The 22,809-nt window shown below is 39.6% G+C and overlaps 1 protein-coding gene and 1 long non-coding RNA gene across 2 annotated transcripts in view; one reads left to right on the forward strand and one right to left on the reverse strand.

The window, feature by feature from the left end:
* Positions 1-21,465, reverse strand: part of BTAF1 (B-TFIID TATA-box binding protein associated factor 1) — an 83,412-nt gene extending 61,947 nt beyond the window's left edge. The window contains exons 1-13 of the mRNA XM_061635553.1: positions 21,131-21,465; positions 11,530-11,653; positions 9,709-9,823; positions 9,262-9,408; positions 7,523-7,686; positions 6,901-7,037; positions 5,690-5,801; positions 4,988-5,056; positions 3,725-3,814; positions 2,252-2,347; positions 1,973-2,149; positions 539-679; positions 286-410 (exon numbers count right to left, since the gene is read on the reverse strand). Of these exons, the coding sequence (XP_061491537.1) occupies positions 286-410; positions 539-679; positions 1,973-2,149; positions 2,252-2,347; positions 3,725-3,814; positions 4,988-5,056; positions 5,690-5,801; positions 6,901-7,037; positions 7,523-7,686; positions 9,262-9,408; positions 9,709-9,823; positions 11,530-11,653; positions 21,131-21,144 (1,511 nt within the window). The 5' untranslated portion in view covers positions 21,145-21,465. The remainder of the gene's footprint in view (positions 1-285; positions 411-538; positions 680-1,972; positions 2,150-2,251; positions 2,348-3,724; positions 3,815-4,987; positions 5,057-5,689; positions 5,802-6,900; positions 7,038-7,522; positions 7,687-9,261; positions 9,409-9,708; positions 9,824-11,529; positions 11,654-21,130) is intronic.
* The window catches only part of LOC133388943 (uncharacterized), a 28,151-nt gene continuing 26,307 nt past the window's right edge, over positions 20,966-22,809 (forward strand). Inside the window, exon 1 of the long non-coding RNA XR_009763983.1 lies at positions 20,966-21,924. This is a non-coding gene — a long non-coding RNA (uncharacterized LOC133388943). The remainder of the gene's footprint in view (positions 21,925-22,809) is intronic.

Here is a 22,809-nt window from a genome sequence, read left to right on the forward strand (position 1 = left end):
CAGAATATTATGAAATGGTATCATTTTTTAAAAAGATATTTATTTATTAAATTTATATCCCACCCTTCCTCCCAGAAGGAGGAAGGCAGTACAATTAGCCATCTACTCCAATTGGAAATTGCTCCCCAAGATTTCAAACATGGTGTCTTTAAAGCTGTACTACCACTGGAGATATTTTAATCCTTTCACATTTGCAAAAGGTTCTTCATTAATCTGATATTGGGGCTAGGAAAACACCACATTATTTTTACTTAAAAATTGAAATTATCCAAAATATGCAATTACCTGCATTTCCGGACCTGAGAATACATCAGCAAGGATGAAAGGAGGATCATGATGCTGTTTGTGGAAGCTGTCAAGTCATCTAGTTCCAAAAGTGCATCCCACAGTACATTAAGAATAAAGGGTACCTAAAATATAGGCACAGAAATGAAAAATACGTGAGGTCAAGTTACTTTCACAAAACATGGATTCCTAATATTTGGACATTCATTCAGAACAAAAACAAAACATTAAAGTATCAATATTATCTACTCACTTTCTGTGGTTGAAGATGGACAAGGCTTTCCACTACTGGTACTAAAGATGCTGCAGCAACAGCTCTAACATCATCATCCAGATCTTGTAGACCTTCAGTTATTGCAGGCAAGACTTTAGGCAATAAAGTGTCAATTAAATCCTGCAAAAGCAAGAAAGGTTTATAAAAGCAGATTCTAAGCCTGCAAGCAGGGCTATTCTCTTTTCAAGTATGCATAGCCTATTTTCTCTTTAGGCATTTTATTATCATTCTGGTTAATAGCAGACTCAAGTAACTGAGAGCCCATCAGTTTGAAGAAAAGTGGAGGTACCCAAAATATAAGGTAGTGGTTTCTACATACATGGGATACTTTCTAGGTATGTAGAAGTATGAAAGTTAAAATAACATTTTAAAAACCCCAGAGCAACCTGACAAAGATCTTCAGGGCTGGCAGAATGCTGGTGGAAGCTGAACTGAAGAAGAGAGAAAAAGAGGGACTAAGGGACCAAAAGTCAGGCACACTGTGTGACTTTATTAAGTAAACTGATGGTTGAGAGCAGAGACATAAAATGTTAAGGTGACAACTGGAGAAAAAATAGATGGGAGGGGGAATTGGCCAAACAGCCTATATAGTAAGTATCCTGGAGATGCGTGTTTGGGACAATGGATGTCATGAAGTTAACATGTCACATCCTCCCCCCTCCCCCGGCATGATACAAGGTTGTTTTAGGAGAGGAAAAAAGGAGGTTATACCTTTCCCATTCCAGAATTCCTTCCGCCCCATTTGAGAGGCCTAAACAATACTACCAAGTCTCCTGCTATTCAAGACTATCTAGATTGCGCCTCTTAGGGCAGTCATGAGGTACTTCCGGTCCACAGGCCAAATTGTAAAGCAGTATTCCTAAGTTGGCCTGCGAAGTCATTTCCCCAAAGCTACACCCCCACCCCATAGCTGACTGAATGCAACCATAACCCCCACTGGAATCGCCTGCACTCCAGAGTCAGTGCTGAGCAGTTGATTGGTATCTACTGCAAGCTTGGCTTTCAGCAAAAAACTTCCTTTGCAAAGTAACATTTTTCCACCTATCTGTCAAAATGTCCTATGTATCTGTGTGGGGACACTTCCCCACCTCTATCTAAAAATATAAGGCATACACTATAACATTGTGTTGCAAGTCGCATTAATAAAGCACTCATTACCTAGACTTATAATCAAAGAGTAGATTTCTAAGGCCTGTCTGCAAAATCTATACTGGGTGTGGTTTTTATTTTTTAGCCAAAACAAACCCCTTTTCCCTGGTGGGTGCTGATCAGGCAGGAAAGGCCGACATAACTGCTCAGTTGAGATATTCACATACTCACTGCAGCATAATGGCATAATGCCACTTTAAGCAGCACCACAACTTGGAAATCATGAAACAAACAATATCACCTTGAAGTTTTAAAACCAATTACCTGCCGCACAGCCAAAGCATACTTTATCCCTAGCAGGCCACCATGTCTCACTTCCCACTGCTCCTGTGCAAGCAATTTTAGCAGGATAGCCACAGTTTTATGAACTCCACTATCATTCATATATTTCAGCACTACTCCCAAAGTTTGAGCACAAGTCTCTCGTACTGGTGCCACAACCTAAGGTTTAAAGGAGAATAGACACACTCAACAAAATGAAAAAAAGGCAACAGAAAATTAAGCTCTGGACACAAAATAAGATTTCAAAAGATTGATACTTACTTCATCTGAAACAAAATCACCAAATCTATCTAATGCAAACACACAAAGAAGCCTGATGGCTAAGTCTTCCAGCCAGTCTTGGTGTTGTTGAGTCATCTGTTATAAAAAAAACAAACAAGTAAATGAAATGTTGAAATATTCAAGAATTCCATCCTTTTAGATCACTCACAAATGCAAGTACACTTCATTGCACATGTGGAGTTAATGCCAAGTTGCTTTTGTAAAGTACATTAACATTATTTACTTCATTTACTATAAAGGTATATACCCCACCTTTCTAATACATACGTACTTTTCAAGGTGGCTTACAATAATTACAATCAAAATAGTAAAATACAGCAACAATAAAATCCTAACAAAGAGTTTATACATTTTGTTCTGCTGGTGAACCAACAGCAGTGCTCAGCTTAATACAGAATTGGGGCAGGAATGGTTATAAAAAATCAACAGTGCAACAACAGGGAAGATTTCTCAGGAAACGATAAATCTGTGTTTGCATATTGTATTAAATGTTTAAATCTTTTGCATACAAAGAACAATTACTCCAATTTACTGATGTAACTACATGCAAATTTAAAGAACTATTACGTTTATAAAAGATAAAGGCAAGCACATTATAAGAAAATGGATACTGCCGCCCTGGGCTCCTGCTGGGAGGAAGGGCAGGATATAAATCAAATAAATAAATACTAATACCACTCTGCCATCTAGCAACCATAGAGTTGGGCCTGGTCTCTACATGAACAAAAAGTGGGATAATCCTGAGGTAGTAGAGTGGACAGTACTGCTTCAGGCGGGCAATGCCAGTTTTGAATACTTCACTATATAAAAAGTCATCCACATGGAAAAACTGACATAACAAGGAGAAAGATTCTAGCCAGCCCTCTTCGTGTTGTGCTAGCTTATACCTGCAGGCTTGTTAAAAAAAAAAAAAAAGCACACACTTACAAAGAAGTGTATTTAAGATGCAAGTCCCCCCACCTGCAACCAATGGGATGTAGTTTATTCTACTACTTCATTTTGTTACATGTATAGGCAAGGCCTTGGACAGAACCAGGGATGCATTCTGATCCATTTTATTTGAACATCACTACTCTCTTCCAAAAGTTTAAGAATTAATGTTAAACTGACATTTCTTTTCCAAAAGAGAAACTATTAAATGTACTGCTCGTTGCAGTTCTTCTAGCTACATTGGGTAATAACTTATTATTTAACAGTAAAGTATTCATTGAGGGTGGCAGAAGGAGGAAATAAGTGGACTATAACAATGCTAAATAAGCCATAATAATTTTTTACATTTTCAGTAGCTAAAAACACAGGTCACAGCCTGCACTGGGATGGAAACGGCAGTACTTTCTGTAGCAATCTCTCTCAACGCTTTTTTTTAATTACAAAAAAAAACATGAAAGCTCAGCATTCAGCTACGTGTACTAATGCTAGAATGTGTTACATAGGTTTGCCTATTGATCTTACCTCTTCTACAGTGCTGTCCCCTATTTTACCTCCACTTTTCCCATGAGCTTTAAGTACCTCTCTCAGTCCAATACCTGCACCGTGCCGAATCTAAAAACAAAATAGATTTAAGATTCTAGAGAATAGAAGGTTTACACATTAATAGCACAGATCCTGCTATATCAGCTTAGCTCTCAGAGCAGATAACCATAGTTTGCAATGACGTTCAGAGGTGAATCCTGGTTTCCACTAACCATAACAGGCCTCCAAACCAAAGTTTCAGATCCTGCTTTCAGCCTAAAAGTACTCCAAAGAGGCTTACAATCACCCTTAAAAAATAACTTAGCATAAAACAATATAAAAGGAGCGCAAAACCACAAAAGCAGAGCCTGATATAATCAGAGTAGGAGGTGCAAAATTAAATGCATATTAAAGGCCTGGCAAAATAAAACCTATTTCATAGACATCAAGACAAATGATGGTCAACCCAGAAAATGTAAGAAGCAAGCAGTTTTCTGTAAACTGCTTTTTGTAGTGGTTAGTGTTGGACTATGACCTGGGAGACCAGGGTTCAAATCTCCACACAGCCATGAAGCTCACTGGGTGACCTTGGGCCAGTCACTGCCTCTCAGCCTCAGAGGAAGGCAATGGTAAACCCCCTCTGAATACCGCTTACCATGAAAACCCTATTCATAGGGTCGCCATAAGTCGGAATTGACTTGAAGGCAGTCCATTTCCATTTTTTAAGAGGTTTCATTTACAACACAGCTGTATATACATTTTGTTAAATAAATAATTGTAAGCAAAAATGAAGTGCCCAAACAACAGCACATTCCAAATGGCCAAACCACAGCTTGGCTAAGATATCTGAACTAAACCTTGACTTCAGTCTATTAAGGCAGGAGTGGGGAACCTCTTCATCTAGCTTGTTGGTATCTCCTCCAGGATCCCCTTTTTCCTGCTAAGCTGCTCCCTCAAATGGGCTGCTAAGCAGCCTGGGAGAAGGGGAGGTTGAAACCTCCTCTTGATCTTCCTTCTGCACAGCAAGAAACAGCTCAAAATGGTATGAGTAATAGTAGCAGAGTCCTGCTACCAAGATACCCTTTGAAGAAGAGACTGCTCTCTTCCATGCCCCCCTTTCCTCAGGCTCCATGGAAGCAAAGCAACTGTGTGTATGCCTGCTTTGGATCCACCGACCACTAGTATGTCCCCATCCCCATCCATTTCCCCCCACAGGAATCTATCATTTTCAATCCAGTATTATTGAAAGAAATAAAAGTTTACCTCCCATGATGGGTTAAAGAGGTCATTGCACACTTCTTCACAAAAACTTTCCAGAGGCCATTCATTGGCCTGACACATAGAGAGCGAGAAAGAGAGAGACAAAATAATGTGGTCCATTACCACTGGTTTCTACATTCATTTTTTTAAAAAGATTACACATCACAAGGAACCTCAACTGACATTTTAAACAACTATTTGGATATAATTATGGGATACAAAGGTAATTCTAGCTAATAAGAAGAAAAATACTAATCTAAAACCTTTGTCCATCCAGATGTTGTTGGACTCCAATACCCATCAGGCCCGTAAACATGAATAATCAGGAATGATGGGAGCTGTAGTTCAGCAACGTCTGGAGGGCCACAGTTCCCCATCCCTGATCTAAAAGGTAAAATATAGGTAAAGTATTTTGTCTTAACACTACTGTGCATCAGAAATGCAGGCCATTTCTTTATGGGAAAATTTGGGACTGAACTTTTCTAACTATGGTTTGCCTCTATCTTGGCTTCATTCTTGCCTCCATTCTTATTCTACTGCCCACTATTTTTTGTTTTGCCGCCCTTATGTTTCCTTACCCCGCCTTTTTTTTTTTTACTGGGCCAGAAAATCAGGCAAATGCTTAATTCACCTGCTGAATCACTAGACAAAGATATTAACTGAGGTTGGATTGCGCAGTCAATTCGTTTTGAGGATATACTATACCTCTTCTGGCATATTCTCTACCAAAAGTTTAGAGTCTGTTGCAGGTTGACTGATGATAACATTTGCAATTTTTCTTCTCTTTTCATCTGGTTCACCATCAGTGCTATCATTGCTAGAAAGAAACACTGATGTTTATCAAGTGTCACAACACTTAACAGACTAGGTACTTACCACGTAAGATACTGTACACACTTTTAGTATCTCAAGACTGATATTTTTAAAGGAAAGTGGTTTTAAATGTTCACCACATTATTTGGAGCAAATATTGTATATTGGAAAAGTTGGATATGCAGGGAGATATACTTAATGGGAATGTCCCAAAATCAGAAACTTACAGACAATGACAGGTTTTATCATTAGATCCCTTGGTGGTATTGTTTTGCTACAGGAAACCAAACATACTGTTGGAAGATATGGGCATTATTCACTTTTTGACAGCTACTAGGATAGCTTTAAATCATAGAAAGAAACAGGGATGCATCCTCTTTAACAGAATGGTTATTAAATAGTGTGGGACATTCATGATTAAAGTATCTTTAAGGTCAGAGAAAGAAGGCAGATGGAAAACTGGTTTATTAAAAATAAATCTTCATAATATAATGGAATAATAAAGTTCAAGATACATACATGGCACTTGAAATATTGAAAAGAAATTGACAAGATGGCTATTTAGCCTTACAAGTAGAACCTGCAACAACATGTTGCAGTCTAGAGCGCTCCTATTCTAGATTTTTGCCAGGTATTTTTCTTGGATATTACCCCCCCCCAATCATACACGTCAGCATTCTGTGGCTGTTGAGCATGCTCAGTCATCTGTTTTAGGGTTTTTCTCCCTAAAGGGTTTTTTTGCACTTGTGTAAACCTTGGGGTTTCCTCAAGCCTGCATATACCCTCTTCTTGTACATGGGTAGTGCTGTTTGGCTACATAATTAATGGCCTTCACCCCAGAAGTTGAGAAATAGAGAGTCTGACTTTTGTGTGTGTCTCTAAGTATTACTATAATGATGTACTGTATTATAAAGCACCCTTCCCCAACTTGGAGTCCTCCAGATGTTTTGGACAACAACTCACATAATCCCTGACCATTGGCCATTCTGGCTGGGGCTGATGGGAGCTGTAGTCCAAAACACTGGGAAGGCGACAGGTTGGAGAAAGCCATTGCAAAGTATTTAATTATAAAGATGACAAATATTTTCCAACTAGTACAGTACCTCTTCTCATTGGTTTCTACTGCATCTCTTGATTTCTGCTTCGCAAACAACTTGGCCATCCTTTTAGCCTTATTTTTTTGTCTACTACTCATACCAGCTCGAAATTCTGAATCAATTAACTCAGCAGCTTGAAGAGTCTGAAAAGAGGCAAAGATTCAGTGGCTACTTTGACTCAGATCCAGGTTCCACTCACACAAAATGTTTTGTCATTCTGCCACCTTCTTGCTGCAGCCTGTTGTGCCCCAAGGGTCACTTCTGAGGATCAAGGGATTCTCTGAAGACTGCAACATGTGGCATTTATGGATGCAGTGGTAACCCCTGGAAATTGGGAGCCACCACGCGCAAGCAGAAATGCCTTCTGCTTAGACCAGGACTGACATATCTTGATCCCATACGTCTGCAATTTAAGGGATGATAGACCCACCCCAACATCCAATACCATCCTCCATCAATGATTTTTACAATATATTACATGAAATTACTGTGCAATATTTTCCTAAAGCTGAAGGTTATGACAAGCATAGTATTTAAAAAAGCTTAATATTTTACAATGGCAGAAACATAAACCAATCAAGCTCACTATACAACCCCTTGCAGTCAGAGAGCCTGAAATTTTACCTACAGGTTGTTTGTGTACAAGAAATGATGAAGCAGGAGTATAGTCCAAATCCTCATCATTGAACAGATCTTCAGTGTTCATTCCAATTGCAGCTCCCATATCAAGGCCAAGTTTCTTCTGGAGCAGTTTCCTCTGTTGTGCGATTCTCTCTTTGGGATCAACTTCACCTTAATAGTATAACAGTCCATGTTTTTATAATCATATTGATCTTATGCTAAAATGAAAACACTAAATACATTTTAAATCTAGAAGCAAAGATTCACTTAAGAATAACTTGCATTTCTTAGCTTCTTTCAATACACTCTTCACTGCTGCACTTTATGCCTGAAGTTTATCGTCTTGACTAGTATAGCAAACTTGGTTTGGGGGGAAAATGCACATTTACATTTTATTGTCCTATTTAAAATCTTCCATTTTTGTCATTGCCATCTGCAACACTATAAGAGGCAAATTTCTGCTTCTTTGAAAGTATTACTGTATAGCCATTTCAACACTTCAGATTATTTTTATTAAATCTATAGTTCATCTTTCTATCCACTAGTATTTTCAATAAATTTTATGTATTTACTGCTGAAAGCCAAAGGTTTGAAAAAGCTGTCTTGCCTATTCAGATTTAGTGTGAGTGCTTTATTAGTACTGATGAAAGACAGCTGGTCTGTCTAAAGACTGATCAAAGATATAGAAAAGATAAAATCAGTATCAGCAGTACAGCATTTATTATAGCTATTTTATCTAGATGCTGATTTGGATTGAAAAAATTAGAATTGACATTTTAACAATTTGAATCCATAACAAGTTAAATTATTTCTTTTTAATAAAAGGATGTTTGAGTTATACACAAAGATTTCATTCACTTTGAAAAGGCTCAGTAATGATATCAGAACAGATGATCAGTAGTCTTGGGACCAAGAGGGGAGCATCAGAACTGCTAGAGAATTATTTGTGTGTGGATGAGAAATAAGAATACAAGGCAATATCCAATGTTAGCCATACTTAGATTAGACCCATTAAAACTAAAGGACTGTCTACTCCCTGTATGGCTTAGTTGGCTATCACCCATAGCCCATGGTTATGCTATGTGTGAATTATTTCACTGAATACTTAGCTACCAAGGGTGCAATGAGTGACCCAGTTTGCACATACCACTAAGACAAAACATGACTTAGCGCTAGTAAAGGCTGCAGCTACTCTTCTTCTCCATTGCTCCGGCTGTACTATTCATGGCTCAGCCATGGTTTGGCTTAGTGTTACATACTAACACAGGTTCATGGTTTGTCATGAGCCCAGGTTTGGTCATAATGCTAAGCCAAAGAATGACTTAGCCTCTGGTAGCACAGCAGCAGGACCGAGGGAGAAATGTGGTGGACACAATCTTCTCTCCAGGAACCCATGTTTGCTTGCTCACACTAAAGCGGCAATCCAATACACGTAGACTCAGAAGTAAACTCCACTGGGTTCAATGGGACTTACTCTCAGGTAAGTGCATATTGGATTCAGCGTAAGCCACGGATTGATTTAACATTATGTGTGAACTAGACCATTGTATCAAATGTAGTGAAATACATATCATTTATGAAATATATTCTAATTATCTAGTTGAACAAAAATATGACTAGAAATATTTAATCACAAAAACGCAAACTATAAAATCTTATTATTTGAGATAACACAAGATGCCACAATAAACAATGAAAACAATGCTCCTTATGTGGCACAGTTAAAAGTATTCAAGGAATGAGTACCAGATGTGTCGTCTTGAACCTCAAATTCTGCACCAGCAGACCCAAGAAGAGAAGCGCCGTGTTTTAAAAGTCGGCAGATATCAAACCGGTCAAATCGCAACCGATCAGAGGCAGAGGTTTCTTCCATTGGACTTTCACAGCCACGTTCTAGATAATGGTTAACAAAAACTTAGAATGAGATTAGTGCTAACTGAAGTAACTGACTCAAAAATACAACGTTCAGAAGTCATCTATTTCAGAAACAGGTTGATGTATTACACATGTCTAAGCAAAGTGAAAGAATAGGTAACAACCATATCAAGTACTTTATTCTAGAGAGAAGGAAATTTTGTTTATTATGGGTTTTTTTGTTAATAACCAAGTATATAATGTTGCAGAGCAGGTTTAGAAAGATGGCTGCATAGGAATTTTAATGAAAGTGTGCTTTACAGTAATTCTTTTAAGCACCTTGCTTTGGTCGTGGAGTTGGGTTCCATTCTGGTACATTTTTCACTACTGCTTCTACAGCTTGTCCAGCTGCAATGCGGGTATCCCAATTGGTACTCCTCAAGTGTATCAATACCTTTAAGAAGTTAAAAAATGCATTAGTCATGGTCTTTATTTTAAAATAGATATAATTAATTCAGTAGCCATCTAATATTCTGCACAACATTCAAGAGCTTGTAAAGTATGATTGATTAAAATCTAGTAGCTGAAAAAATGAGAACGTGATGAACGCAGGTCATATTTAGCTACAAAACAGATAGAGATCCCAACAGCCTACCAAGTTTACTTTTGGGGTACACCACTGTGGTATTTTCTTATGAGTTGGTGGTTTATAAATGTACTAATACATAAATAAAGGGACTTTTTAGTATAACCATGTTAAGCACTCGTCTAGTTTCACTGGGTTTTAAAAGATGTGGACTCTTCAACGTCACATCTTTAAATACAAATTCATGAGTATGTTACTTACAGAGAACACTAGATTAGCAAACTTAAGGGTTTAAGTCATTTTTACTCAAAAATGCTTCAGCCGCATGAGGCAAAGTGCTTAAAATCTCAGCTCTTCACTTTGCTGAAACCATCTGTTTCTACAGAGGATAGTCAATAATAACATAAGAAGAGCCTGCTGGATCAGGCCAGTAGCCCAGCATCCTGTTGTCATAGTGGCAAACTAGATTATTATTATCATCATCATCATTTATTACCAGCCCTTTAACCAAAGGTCCCAGGGCGGATTACAACAATTTAAAAATATAACATTAAAAACAATTTAAAGACAACTTAAAACCCCAAAATAAGGTAGGTCCTAAAAATACATGTCTCAGGTGTCAAAGGCCAGGGTAATAGATGCCTATGGGAAACCCAAAAGCAGGGCCTGAGTGCAAGAGTACCCTACCCACTTACGATTCCCAGCAACTGGCAATATTAAGGCACTTCCATAACTTCCTACTGGACAGAAGCAATGGTGACATAGAAGCTGAACAACCACTTTGCAATAAGTCCATAAATATGCCTGGCCTACTTCTGTCAGTCATTTTTTGCATAAAAGTGCCAGATGAAATCAATGACTGTTTCCCCCAAGAATTTAGACAGTCAGTTCTATTGGTTTCCCAGTAATAATTTCCAATAATCATAAAGTGATTTAGGACTGGTATCATAATAACAAGAAGACCCTATGCAGGGAGTTTACACATTAAGGCTGCAATCACATACCCATATATTTGGGAATAAGTCCTATTAATGAGACTTACTTCAGACTGGACACATAAAGGATTGTCCTGCAAAGAAGCCTGTCTAAGACAGACTTATTCACTGTCTAAAAAGTGCTCTATTAAACAAATGGACGGAAGGCCACCATTAAATATATTTTGGAATTCTTCAAGTGGTTCTAACTTAAGGCATACCATCATCACCGTTGATTTAATGTTGCAAAAATTCACTTTTGGCTCATTTTGATGACCAGCAATACCTCCAACCAGGAGCGGTTGGCAGGGAGGAGTGCTGCTGCAGACGTGACTTCCCAGCATTCGTGTTGCTGCCATGTACCATGGGTAGTGCAGGGTGGCAGTGAGGTCAGGATGATATGAGTGCACAGCAGAGCCAACCCGGGGCTCCCGCCAGAGACAGCAAGCCACTCTGAACTCACCGGTGCCTCCTTACCTTCCCAGTACGTGGCAGTGACACCCTTATCAAGAGGCCAGGTCCGTGGGAGCACCCCTCCCTGACAACCACTCCTGGCTGTAACATTATATTACTTTTCCAAATATCCAACAAAATGCTTACTTTAGCTAAGAGATTATGGAGTTCATGTGGATGAAGTTTCACAACCTCCCCAAGTTGTTGCGCAGCTGCTTTTCTTGTCACTGGTGTTGTGCCAGTGTCCAGTAATATAAAGAGACGATCAAGCCTAGTATGAATGACCAAATGAAAATATTGAAAATATTTATCTGCAAAATTTGAAGCCACTTTTAAGGTTCTAAAAATCACATAACTAGTTAGCACAATTGCTCTCTTTCAGTTGTGTTGACTATACCACACAGAAGTTTAAATACCATGGAAGGGTAGACCAACAGCTTGGATTCAGTCTCGCTTTCATTGTGCAGTACAGAAGGTCTAAGCATACTGTTATCCAGATCTTGAGCAACATTCAAGTTAACTTTCAAAAAACTATGCCATCTTCAAATATTTTTATTTATTTTGGAAATATATAACAATTAGCTTTACCATAAACTGTGTGAACTGAAATATGCAGAAATTCAGTCTATCTAAAACAAAATATCCACTACTTTGTAGAGTAAGGGGTTTTCAGCAAGTTCCTTGCTTTTCCCCTCCCACTCCATTTATAGGCTGATTCTCACATTTTTTAAGTATGTACTACAGTCACTCTACAAGACCCTCCATGGCGCGGAGTGGTAAGCAGCGGTAACGCAGCCGAAACTCAGCTCATGGCCGGAGTTTGATTCCAATGGAAGGAGGAAGTCAAATCTCCGGTAAAAGGGGTCGAGGTCCACTCAGCCTTCTATCCATCCGTGGTCGGTAAAATGAGTACCCGGCCTATGCTGGGGGGTAAAGAAAGGCCAGGGAAGGAACTGGCAATCCCACCCCATATATACGGTCTGCCTAGTAAACATCGCAAGAAGTCACCCTAAGAGTCAGAAATGACTCGCACTATAAGTGCAGGGACACCTTTACCCTTACAGTCACTCTAAATCCATTTTTGCTCAGCAAATATGCTTTATGGCTGCCTGATCTAAACTTGGCTCAATTAATGGAGTGCTTATTTTAAAATACTACTAAAAATTAGCTAAGTAGTATAGAGATAAGGTGTTCAAGCAAATACTTTATTTTCTACATTTGAATGTTATTTTCTAGTTTAATTGTCCAGTTCTCTCTTTAAAACTGAGGTAGTTATTTGCAGAGAAAATGGGTGAATCCAATCAGCATGCTGTTAAACAACATGTACACATATGTTCCATACAGCTTGGAGCAGTTTTCTACAACTTACAACATCATCCTCAATCTCTCACCTTTTGCCCTTTATAGAACAGAATGTTTCTAGGGTGAAGCTAGAAGTATGGCTGCAGTATGTTGATTTTTTTTATTTGTTTATTTCATTTGTTAAACATGTACTTCAAAAACATTTTGCAGCACCTTACAATACAAATACACAAAAGATTAAAAAGGGCTAAACACAATCATAAGCTAATTATAAAAGCAAGAGAAATGCCACCTGACTCCAATTTCACAGACATGATTACAATCACCAAGAATTTAGCCAGCTGAAACACCCCAAAAGAGAACAAATTAAATGTCTAAGAGGAAAAAAAAGTGTTTGCCTCGTACTGAAAACATTAATGTAAGCATCAGGCAAGTCTCCTTGGGAAGAGCATTCCACAAACAGGAGCCGCCACCAAAGGGCCTCTCCCTTACTGCCACTCGCAGGCCTTCTGTTGGAGGGCACTCTCTGAGGAGGGCCTCCAATGATTATCTCAGGGTACATGTAGGCCATGCCACAATAAACATTCCATGCTGTATAAGAGCCCTCACTGTGTAAAGTTTTATTGGTTAAAACCAGCACTTAAAAGTTTTATCATTTCTAAATCAAATCCTTCAGATAGGATTAACAGCAACAGCTGGTTTTAACATGAAGATTTTTCTGTAAAACTATCTACAGGATTAGAGAATAATTCCTGCTCTTACTGTAGACATATGCAACTCTCAAATCAACTATAGGGTGCTGCCATCTTCATGAGAGGGGCATACAAGGCCTTTACTGTGAATTGTTGCTTCTCTTCTGATGAACTTTGATCTAGCTTGGAGATATGAAAACCAAGTATCCTGCATCTGATGTCCTTCTGATTTGGCCCTCCCTTGTGAATGACCTTTTCATCTCTTCCTCAAATGACTGTGACACAGACACCCTGATACCAAAGTACAGTCCTGTGCTTGTCTACTCAGACGGAATAAGGAATATGCCCCACTGAATTCAATAATACTTATACAAGACAGGGGTAGGATTGTACTGTAAAGCATTTATACTTTGGGGGCTGCAATCTTACTTTTAGTGACACTAAGTTCCACTCAACAGAGTATGTATTCTGAGTAAACATGCATAGGATTGCTTTGTAAATTTCATAAAATATGCCAAATAGGACAATTGTATGTGTTACCTAAGTTGTAAATTGTAAATGTTGCATATTAATGTTGTTAAAGTAGTAAAATAAGTTTAGGTATTGCATATATTTAAATGTTCCCAAAATGGTTTTGTTTCTAGGGGGAAAAAAGACAAAACATTTTCCCTATTGCTTAAAAAATTCTAAAATTTTTCTTTCTCTGCCCATGTGCATCACCGAAATTGCAGGATCTCCCCAGAAGATTGAGTAGAGACACAAGGGGGACCAAGTTGGGGGGGTCAAGCTCACCCAATAATACCAGTTCCACTACAGGCTTGATAACTCTTTGTCTCTCTTGCCTTCCACCCACATTGTACTCCCAAATACCTTCCCACCCCATTTTAGTTCCCGCTTCCATACAAGGCATTCTGGCACTGACACACTTTTAGGGTGTCCTTATAATAGAGCAAGAGGCAGCAAGACACAGAACGGGAAGCAAAAAGTAAGGCAATGTTTTGTTTGTTCCAGACAGGGAAGGAATGATACACAAAGTAGTTGTTAAAACAGTGGACTTGGTCTCCCACAGTATTAAGTCCTACTTGCAGCAGGGTTCAAGAGCACTACTATTCATATTTTTTATTTTCAATCATGTCAGAAAGGGAATCATAAAATAAAATGTTAACTAAACATACAGTGCAGGAAACATTATTCCATTGCAACTATCCTTCAAATATTGCATGTCTCTGAAACAGTTTTCAGTTCAAGTAGTACCAAAATGCATGTTTTAGGATAGAATGTGCACATTGAGATAATATGCATATTTAAATAAATAGGAAGGAAGGACTTATGTGAGCACACGTGAAAATGACACGGAACAGAAACAGATTGATCTGTCCACCCCTGCCTCGAACCATTGTGCTGATGGCCTTCTCTGTGGCCTAAAATTTATTTCAGACAGCTGAGGACCTCTAGGTTGAAATACCTTTCACAAATGATCCTTACTTGTGAATGTCTCCGTATTTATATCACATCACATTTAAAATCCCCATGCTTCAATGTGTTTTGAGTTTTAAAGCAAAAGTGAATACTCAGGATCTTTTAATAGTTAAGGCATAACAAATCTGTCCTAAGCAATGGCAAAACTGCACTCTTGCCAATGTAAAGTGTCTTGTTGATCAGACTAAGATCCATTTTGTCCAGCACCTTTTGCAAGAATCACAGCAATTAGCAACGTGCTAGGCAGTTTGGCAGAAGTTGGCCAGTTAGCTATTAGTCTTCCCTTTAGCATACCTCTGCTGTAAACAAAAAATTGTTATCAGCCAACATGGCTCAAAGAAGATATGGACTTGGATCATCTGGTGTGTTCAAAAGAACCCTTCACCCTCAAGAACAAACCTCAGAGTCACACATGCCTCTTCACAATAAGAAATAAATCACAGACATCCTGCATTTATACAGAAGGCGATCTTTGTAGTTGGCTCCCGATGTCTCCTCAGGTCCAAATCTGTAGGTTAAGATTAGTCTGAACAGTCAAGCTTCCTTCTTTGGAGAATATAACTTGTTTCATAGAGAAGAGAAACACAATGCTATAATGTAACACGACTTTATCCATCTTTTTACGTAGCCCCAAGCAATATCCTAATTAAAAAACCCTCAACACTGAAGTGCTGAGTAAAAGGAACTATAATAATAAGATGTGAATTACAAGTGTTCAAGGATGCTATGTAGAAGGAAGTACAAGAATATAGGGGTTTAAAAAGAAACAATTATTTTGCTATGAATTTTTTTTATTATAATGGATTAGCAAATATTTTCAGATAACTACTAGAAACGCAAAGCTGTTTAACACACATAGAACCAATATTTATTGCTCAATCAGTCGTTTTATACTCTTGTGCCTTTGCTCCACTTTTTATGTCTTAGTATTTCTTCTTTTATTGTGACAATGTTTGTTCCATCAAAAAGTAGAACAAACATCAACACTGCAACCCCTTTTTTGAGACTTCTATGACATTTTCTAAATGTTTTCAACAGGCACAGGTGGATCTGGCTTCTTCCTCCAACATCCCAATCAATACATAAAACTGACAATGCTTCATTGTCAACAATGGTGCCAGACCAATGAAGCAATGCCCTTTTTTCCCATTGGGTTTATATGATCATATTCCTTTCCTACTAATTCTATTTTTCTAGAGACAAATTTGACATAAGAGTGGGCTCAAACTAAACAAAGATTACTCAGTCATCCATTCTAGTTGGGAAGGCAGGAACTATTTATATCTTAGTTGTGAGAGATTCAGATTGCTCTAGGAAAACAATATGGGAGTTCCAGTCCCAGCTATTTCAGAAGAACAATTACTCATTCGACAACAAACGGATAAGCAGCAATGGAAATTTTAGTGGATATTTTCAGTAAAAGGTTGGAAGTGACAGAGGACCTCCTGTTGTAGGCTGGAGAAAAAGACTAGATTACAGACTGAACATCTGCTACCTTTATGATGCAGGTTTCATAACAGGCACATACTACTTTCACAAGTTGTCATTCACCCAATGGAGGATAGAGACGCTTTATGAGACAGTTGCTTAAATATGCATCATCTGATAAGTTTACAACTGTTTCATATAGCTTCCACACGTGGCATTATGTCAATTTGGGTCACAATGTCAGTGAACAATGAAACTTTGTATTAATTGGTAGCAAATACAGCACAATTTCTATTTGAGGCTCAAATGCTAGATGTATTTATACATACATATTAAATAACCTGAGAGCCAGTATGGTGTAGTGGTTAGAGAGTTGGACTACGAACTGGGAGACCAGGGTTTGAATCCCCACACAGCCATGAAGCTCAAAGGGTGACCTTGGGCCAGTCACTGCCTCTCAGCCTCAGAGGAAGGCAATGGTAAACTACCTCTGAATACCGCTTACCATGAAAACCCTATTCATAGGGTCACCATAAGTCGGAATCGACTTGAAGGCAGTCATTTCCATTTTCATTAAATAACCTCTTCACCTACACCTTGCTGCCTGCTAGTATTTTGGGGCGAAAGGTGTGTACTTTCAAAATATTTTATGGATTACATTTATGTTCAACTTATTACTCTCACCGGAACATTTTTGGATATTTCTTGTTATTACATTTAAAATTTTCATTACAAAAAAATGATCCTTCCTTTTGGATACTGTTATAGCTAGGTCAATAGAAGGGTCCCTTTTTCCAACAAAAAAACCCCAAACCTAACAAAGACATGAATTTGCCATACATATTTTCAAACATAGAAAGGACAGATCCAACCAGAAGGCTGAGTGAGATGGCCACTTCAGAAAACAGATTTTGTGAGCCAGTTAAGAGCAGCAAGTTATAACCAAGTTCAAAAAGTGTTATTTTGTATGCGTTATACTTGTAAGTTATAATTTTTTTTAGAAATGGCAAGGAAACATACTGTAAAACAAAACAAAAACTAATGACGTGCTTTTTTCTGTAGCACTTTTTCAGTGTTTGCACCACAAGTTCTAAGTACAACCAGATACAAGCCACACAGAGGGGCACCATTTGGATTTTCTGCTAAGTGTCAGAATGGCCTTGATCAGCCTTATATAAAGATGCAGCAAAATGAACCTAGTGGTTCATGTACAAGCTACATAAAATATGATTGATTGAAATATATCAGTTCATCAGAATGCCAATTGTAATGTAAAAGAGATCACTAGTGAAGCATAGGGATACTCTCTCCGTTCAGAAGATTTAGAGTTCATTTCTCACAGATAAGAATACATACCTACAACTAAGGATTACGTGACACATATCTACAAAAGTAATCTATACTACAGATGGTCTCCTACTCCCAATCTCAATTCAGAATTTGCCCATTTTTAAAAAAATCAGAAAACACCAACACATTTTGAGGTTTGGGCCTTGTTGCATTCCCAGTGACATTAGTGGTAGCATATCAGGACATGGCACTTCCCTGAAAGGCCTACAAATCCTCAATGAGAAGGACTACCTCTGTACCCCCACCCCATGATTGCCTAAGTATGATACTGCAGCAGCATCCAAATCGCTAAGCCTTGTCACTGCTTTAAGCAACATTCTCAGGCCTCTTCCTCGGCACCCCACTACTGAATAAATTTGAGTGGAAAAGACAACAGTGGCAGCAGGAAAGACTGCCGATGGGGCCTCGTTATGCCCGAGCATGCTAACATTTTCAGGGTGCCATCTCAGCTCAGTCACTGAGATCACCTGCAGGAGCAGCACTAGTTGTCCCCCAAACTGGTGAGGCTGCTTTAACATCTAAATGAAATGGAGCCTTCATCGTTATCGGCCCAGTTCTGTGCCAACAGAGATTCAGCAAGCACCTTCTGTTTTAACCTTTAAACACCTACTGAAAATCTTTCTGTTCCACCAGGCTTATGCATGCAGCGAAGATGTCTCTTCACAATAGGTGACCGTGTTTTTACTGTATTGTTAATGGTTTTTATTATACAGTTTTAATTTGTTGTAAACCACTTTGATGTTTTTTGAAATGAAATAGTGGTACACAAATAATAAATAAATAAATGCTTGGCTACAGCAAATATTCAGAGTAGTTTCTGCAGCAAACCTAATTCTGTCTATACATAACATGTCAAATGTGTTCCCCTTACGCAACTCTTGCAGGGATGAGTGGAAAGATTTGGAGTTATAGTCCAGCAATATCTGGAGGCCCAGAGGTTCCTCATCCTTGCTTTAAAATGTTAAGAGCAGTATTATGGTTAACTCATATCTGTGGTGTTATTTTTCAATCAATAACTATTTTCTGAATGTTACAGAAAGTAAAAAAACCTATCTTAGCCTGAGTGAGGTTATTGGACTAGTAAGCCCAGTACTGTCTACTGCAATTGTGCCTATGCCCAGCTATGGCTGTTCCTCGACGATGATAGTTTGGCCTCAGTGCTCCGTGCTCCAATAACTTCCTGTATAGATTACTGCAATGTGCTCTACATGGGGCTGCCCTTTACAACAGTCTGGAAGGTGCAGTTGGTATAGAATGAGGCAGCTCAGCTGTTGAGCTAAGCTGCAAAGGGACAACTCATCACTCCAATTTTGAGAGCACTGACTGCTAGTGACCTACCAGGCCCAATTCATGGTGTTGGTACTAGTGTACAAAGCCCTATATGACTTGAAAGAGCACCTTTCTCTATATGCCCCAACCCACAGCATACACAAGGTGAAACCGTTCTTGCAGTACTATCACTGCAGATGGCAAGGAGGGTGGGAACATATGTGGTAACATTCTGCCTCTGGAACTCTCTCCTAGGGAAGATCAGACAGTCCCTTTCCCTGGCCATGTTGAGGTGGAATATGAAGGAGTTTTTATTTGTCCAGGCCTTGAAGTTTTAATTTTCATTATTGTACATTGTTTAATTTCTGTTGTCAAATCCCCTAGGAACCCCCAGGGAGGAAGGGAAGGACATAAATTCAACAAACAAATAAATTAACAGTAGGCCTCCAAGGCTTCCAGTGGCTTTTCCCAGCCTACTATCATACATTATTTCAATTCCAATCATCCCTGACCATTGGTTATGTTGGCTGGGGATGATGGGAGTTGTAGTCCAATAAAGTGAGAGATGGAATGCTGGGGAGCTGCATCTGTGACAAGGGCAGGAATGCAGCTCATGGACCCATGTATTCAGTGTGATTGGTTACTTTTGACTGAACTGTTCTATCTTTCCTTTGCATTAATATACTATTCACCATGGGGGGGGCTTTGGGCTAGAAAGCAGTATATAAATGAACCATAACAACATCTGGGTGCCCAAAGTTGAAGAAGACTCCGTTAAAGGAAGATTCTTCTGCATGCAAAGCGTATGCTCTATGTGTGAGCTATGAACTTCAAATTATTACACTATAATGCTGGTATAAGCCACAGGAAACAATTATGTAAAAGGAAAACTGACACTTCTGGAATGAAAGCAGAAAGGAACCAGTTGCAGAAGCTCTGGCCAAGCTAATAACCAGATTTTAATGTACATGTTCTGGTGGTAAAGGCATGCTTTACATGCAGAAGGTCCTAGCTTCAACAACTGGCACCTCCATTTCCAAGCTAACGTAGCACAAGATAGCTAGATATAAATTTAGATACTTAGAAGTGGGTAAATACCAGATCACACTGGTAGAGCATATGCTTTGCATACAGATGGCTCCAGGTTCAATCCCTAGCATCTCCATTTCCAAGTAGGGCTGGAAAAGACTCCTGTATGAAAACCTGAGGAGATACTGTCAATCACTGTAGACTATGGATGGTGGCCTCCTGACGTCGCTGAGGCCAAATCCCATCATCCCTAGTCAGCATGGCCAAGAGTCAGAGATGACAAAAGCCATTGTGCAGCAATATCTGGAGGACCACAGGTTCCACATTCTTGGTGTATTAATGATCTGGACCAATAATATTAATAATAGAAATTCTTCTATTAGATTTTTGTATTAAGGGTAACTATGGTACAGCATGGTTCTTCAATTAGACTTTCTATTGAGAAGGTTAACTACAGTATATCATTGTTGTTTAACAGAAGACAGACTAAGCAGAAGAAAGTTCCTAACAAAAAATATATTTATCCAATAACTTTCTAAGCACAGTGGGGCACCAGCTAAGTGCTTCTAGTTTCTTAAATGTACATAAGTATCTCAATAGTTGTGACCTAGATCTTGGAAACCTTATGCACCAAGATACTCAAACACGGTCAAGATGGGAAAGAAAGATGCAGAACATCTTTATTACAGTGCAGGCCTATGTGCACATTTCATGGATAGGCAGGGTCAACATTCAAACAGTGCAACCCAATTCCCTTAATGACTTCTCATTAATTCCCCTGGAGCAACGATTTAACTCCAATAATTAAGAAACGAGAAATTCCTGTGTCTCATCAGATTTTACCTGGTCATTATTTCACTCGAAACCATTTAAAGTCATCTTTAAATGAAGTTCGGCAGCTTCCTTCCATAACCCCCCTTAAGCTCATGGAGTCCCTAACCTTGGGGTGCAGGGCCCAGGTCCTTTGGCCCGAGTTCATCCTTGCTTCTAGGCTTTAGAAAACGAGGGAATACCTGCCTATTAGCGGTCAGTGTGCAGCCGCCTTCCCACCGTCATCCCACGAGGCCTCTCTTCCTCGGAAGGAAGAAAGGCAGGCGCCTGCCGACATTACGGACTACTACTCTGGGGAAATAATAATAATAAATGTCCTATAAAACCGCCTGCTCGCTCAACCCACACCCCCATCACCTCACACCGACCTGGACACGGCCATGGCGACAGAGTCTCGAATCTGAGGCCCGGCTGAGCAAGGAGAGAGCCACCACGGTTCTGGCAGGAAGGAGGGGGGCAGGGCCCTGGCCAGGGCCTCCGGGAAGCGCGCCGAGGCCCACAGGCGGGATAGCGACTAGACAAGGCGGCGGCCAGCGGCGGCCCGAGCCCCCCTCCTCCCTTCGGGCGTCTGTACGAGCAGTAGCGACAAAAAATACTAGCCCCGCAGATTAAAGCTCCGATTCCTCCATCACCAGGGAGAAGCCCGACACCTGGTTTTATATGAGCAGCCATCTTGTATTTATTCCCTTCCACCATGGTAGCCGCTTCCTGATTGGCATGGACGCTAGACCGCAGCCAATAGTAAGCGTCCTTTGAAGAAGAGCACGAGGGAGGGAATAAACAGGGGCTGAAGAAGAGTCTGCCATTTAGTTCGCTGAGCCTGTGGGGGAGGCGGCAGGCAGCCATGTTATTGGGCAGTACCATTTACCCAACTGGATGGGGGGGGTACTCGTCAGTTATGTCAATTTCCAAACCGCAGAATAAGGGGAAATAATTTTTATTTCTCAGACTTGTTATATGTACTTAACTTAAATACACTTAAAACAAAGACGTGAATGCTTCAATTCCAAGGAGAAACAGAACCGCCGTTCTCACCTGTGCAAACTCAAGCTATAGAATAAACTTCAGTTCGTAGCCGCTGGTGGACTTGCGTGGCTTGAGCCTGGACACCGGATATGGACTACAAATCCCAACGTTCGTTGCAGCATCAGTGTCTGGAATGGTCGGCTTTGTCTTTTGTCTTGGCAGCACCGTAGCGGGGCTGAGGATTTCTTTGGGGTTTAAGTAAGGTCTCTTGACCCCGAATTCCCAAGGACGCTAACACATCCCTTCTACTGGAACAGTTTTCAAAAGCAAACTGCTCAGTGAAGTATCCATCCATTCGAAACATTTAAGGGTTAAGATTAAGGTTTAAGGTTTATTGGTCTCTTTTGAAAGTTTGAAGAGGCTTATGGAATTAAAAATACACAAAGATTAAAAAACTTTTTAATTAAAAAAACTTCTAAGAATAACTGTGTAGTTGAGCAAGTTAATGCATACAGTTTATTAAGATCGCTATGTAAAGAAAACTGCAGTGCTTCCCCAAAAGCCCAAAGGGCTGAACTCGAGTGAGTTTCCAGTTCCAGCTGTAAATCCTTACGACCTGAGCTGCATTCAAAAAGACCTTGTCAATATCCCTGTTCACCTTTACATCATTCCTGCTTCCCACTCAATTTTCAAGGCTGCATCTGTTGACCTTAAGGCAGCCTTCACTCACTATGTGGGGCTGATGGGGGTGTAGTCCAAAACATCTGGAGGGCACTAGGTTAGCAAAAACTGCCTGAAGGAATGGGAGTGCTGCAACTCGCCCTTCCCACCTGCATTTATTAAACTCTTGTGAAACATGTTGAACAATTTTATGTACTTTCTCAGACCTATCCCAGGAGGGTGATAGGCCAATCACCATCTCTCAGCGTAACCTATCTCACAGGGCAGTTGTGATGATTAGGGGGTGGAGAACCATGTACATCACCTTGAGGTCCTGACAGAAAAAGCAGTCTATAGTTTTAATTAACAAGTGTGCATAGCATTGGAGACTTAAAAAGAAAAGCCCTATCCCCATATTGAG

The sequence above is a fragment of the Rhineura floridana genome, chromosome 7 (assembly GCF_030035675.1).
Source record: "Rhineura floridana isolate rRhiFlo1 chromosome 7, rRhiFlo1.hap2, whole genome shotgun sequence".
NCBI classification, from domain to species: domain Eukaryota; kingdom Metazoa; phylum Chordata; class Lepidosauria; order Squamata; family Rhineuridae; genus Rhineura; species Rhineura floridana.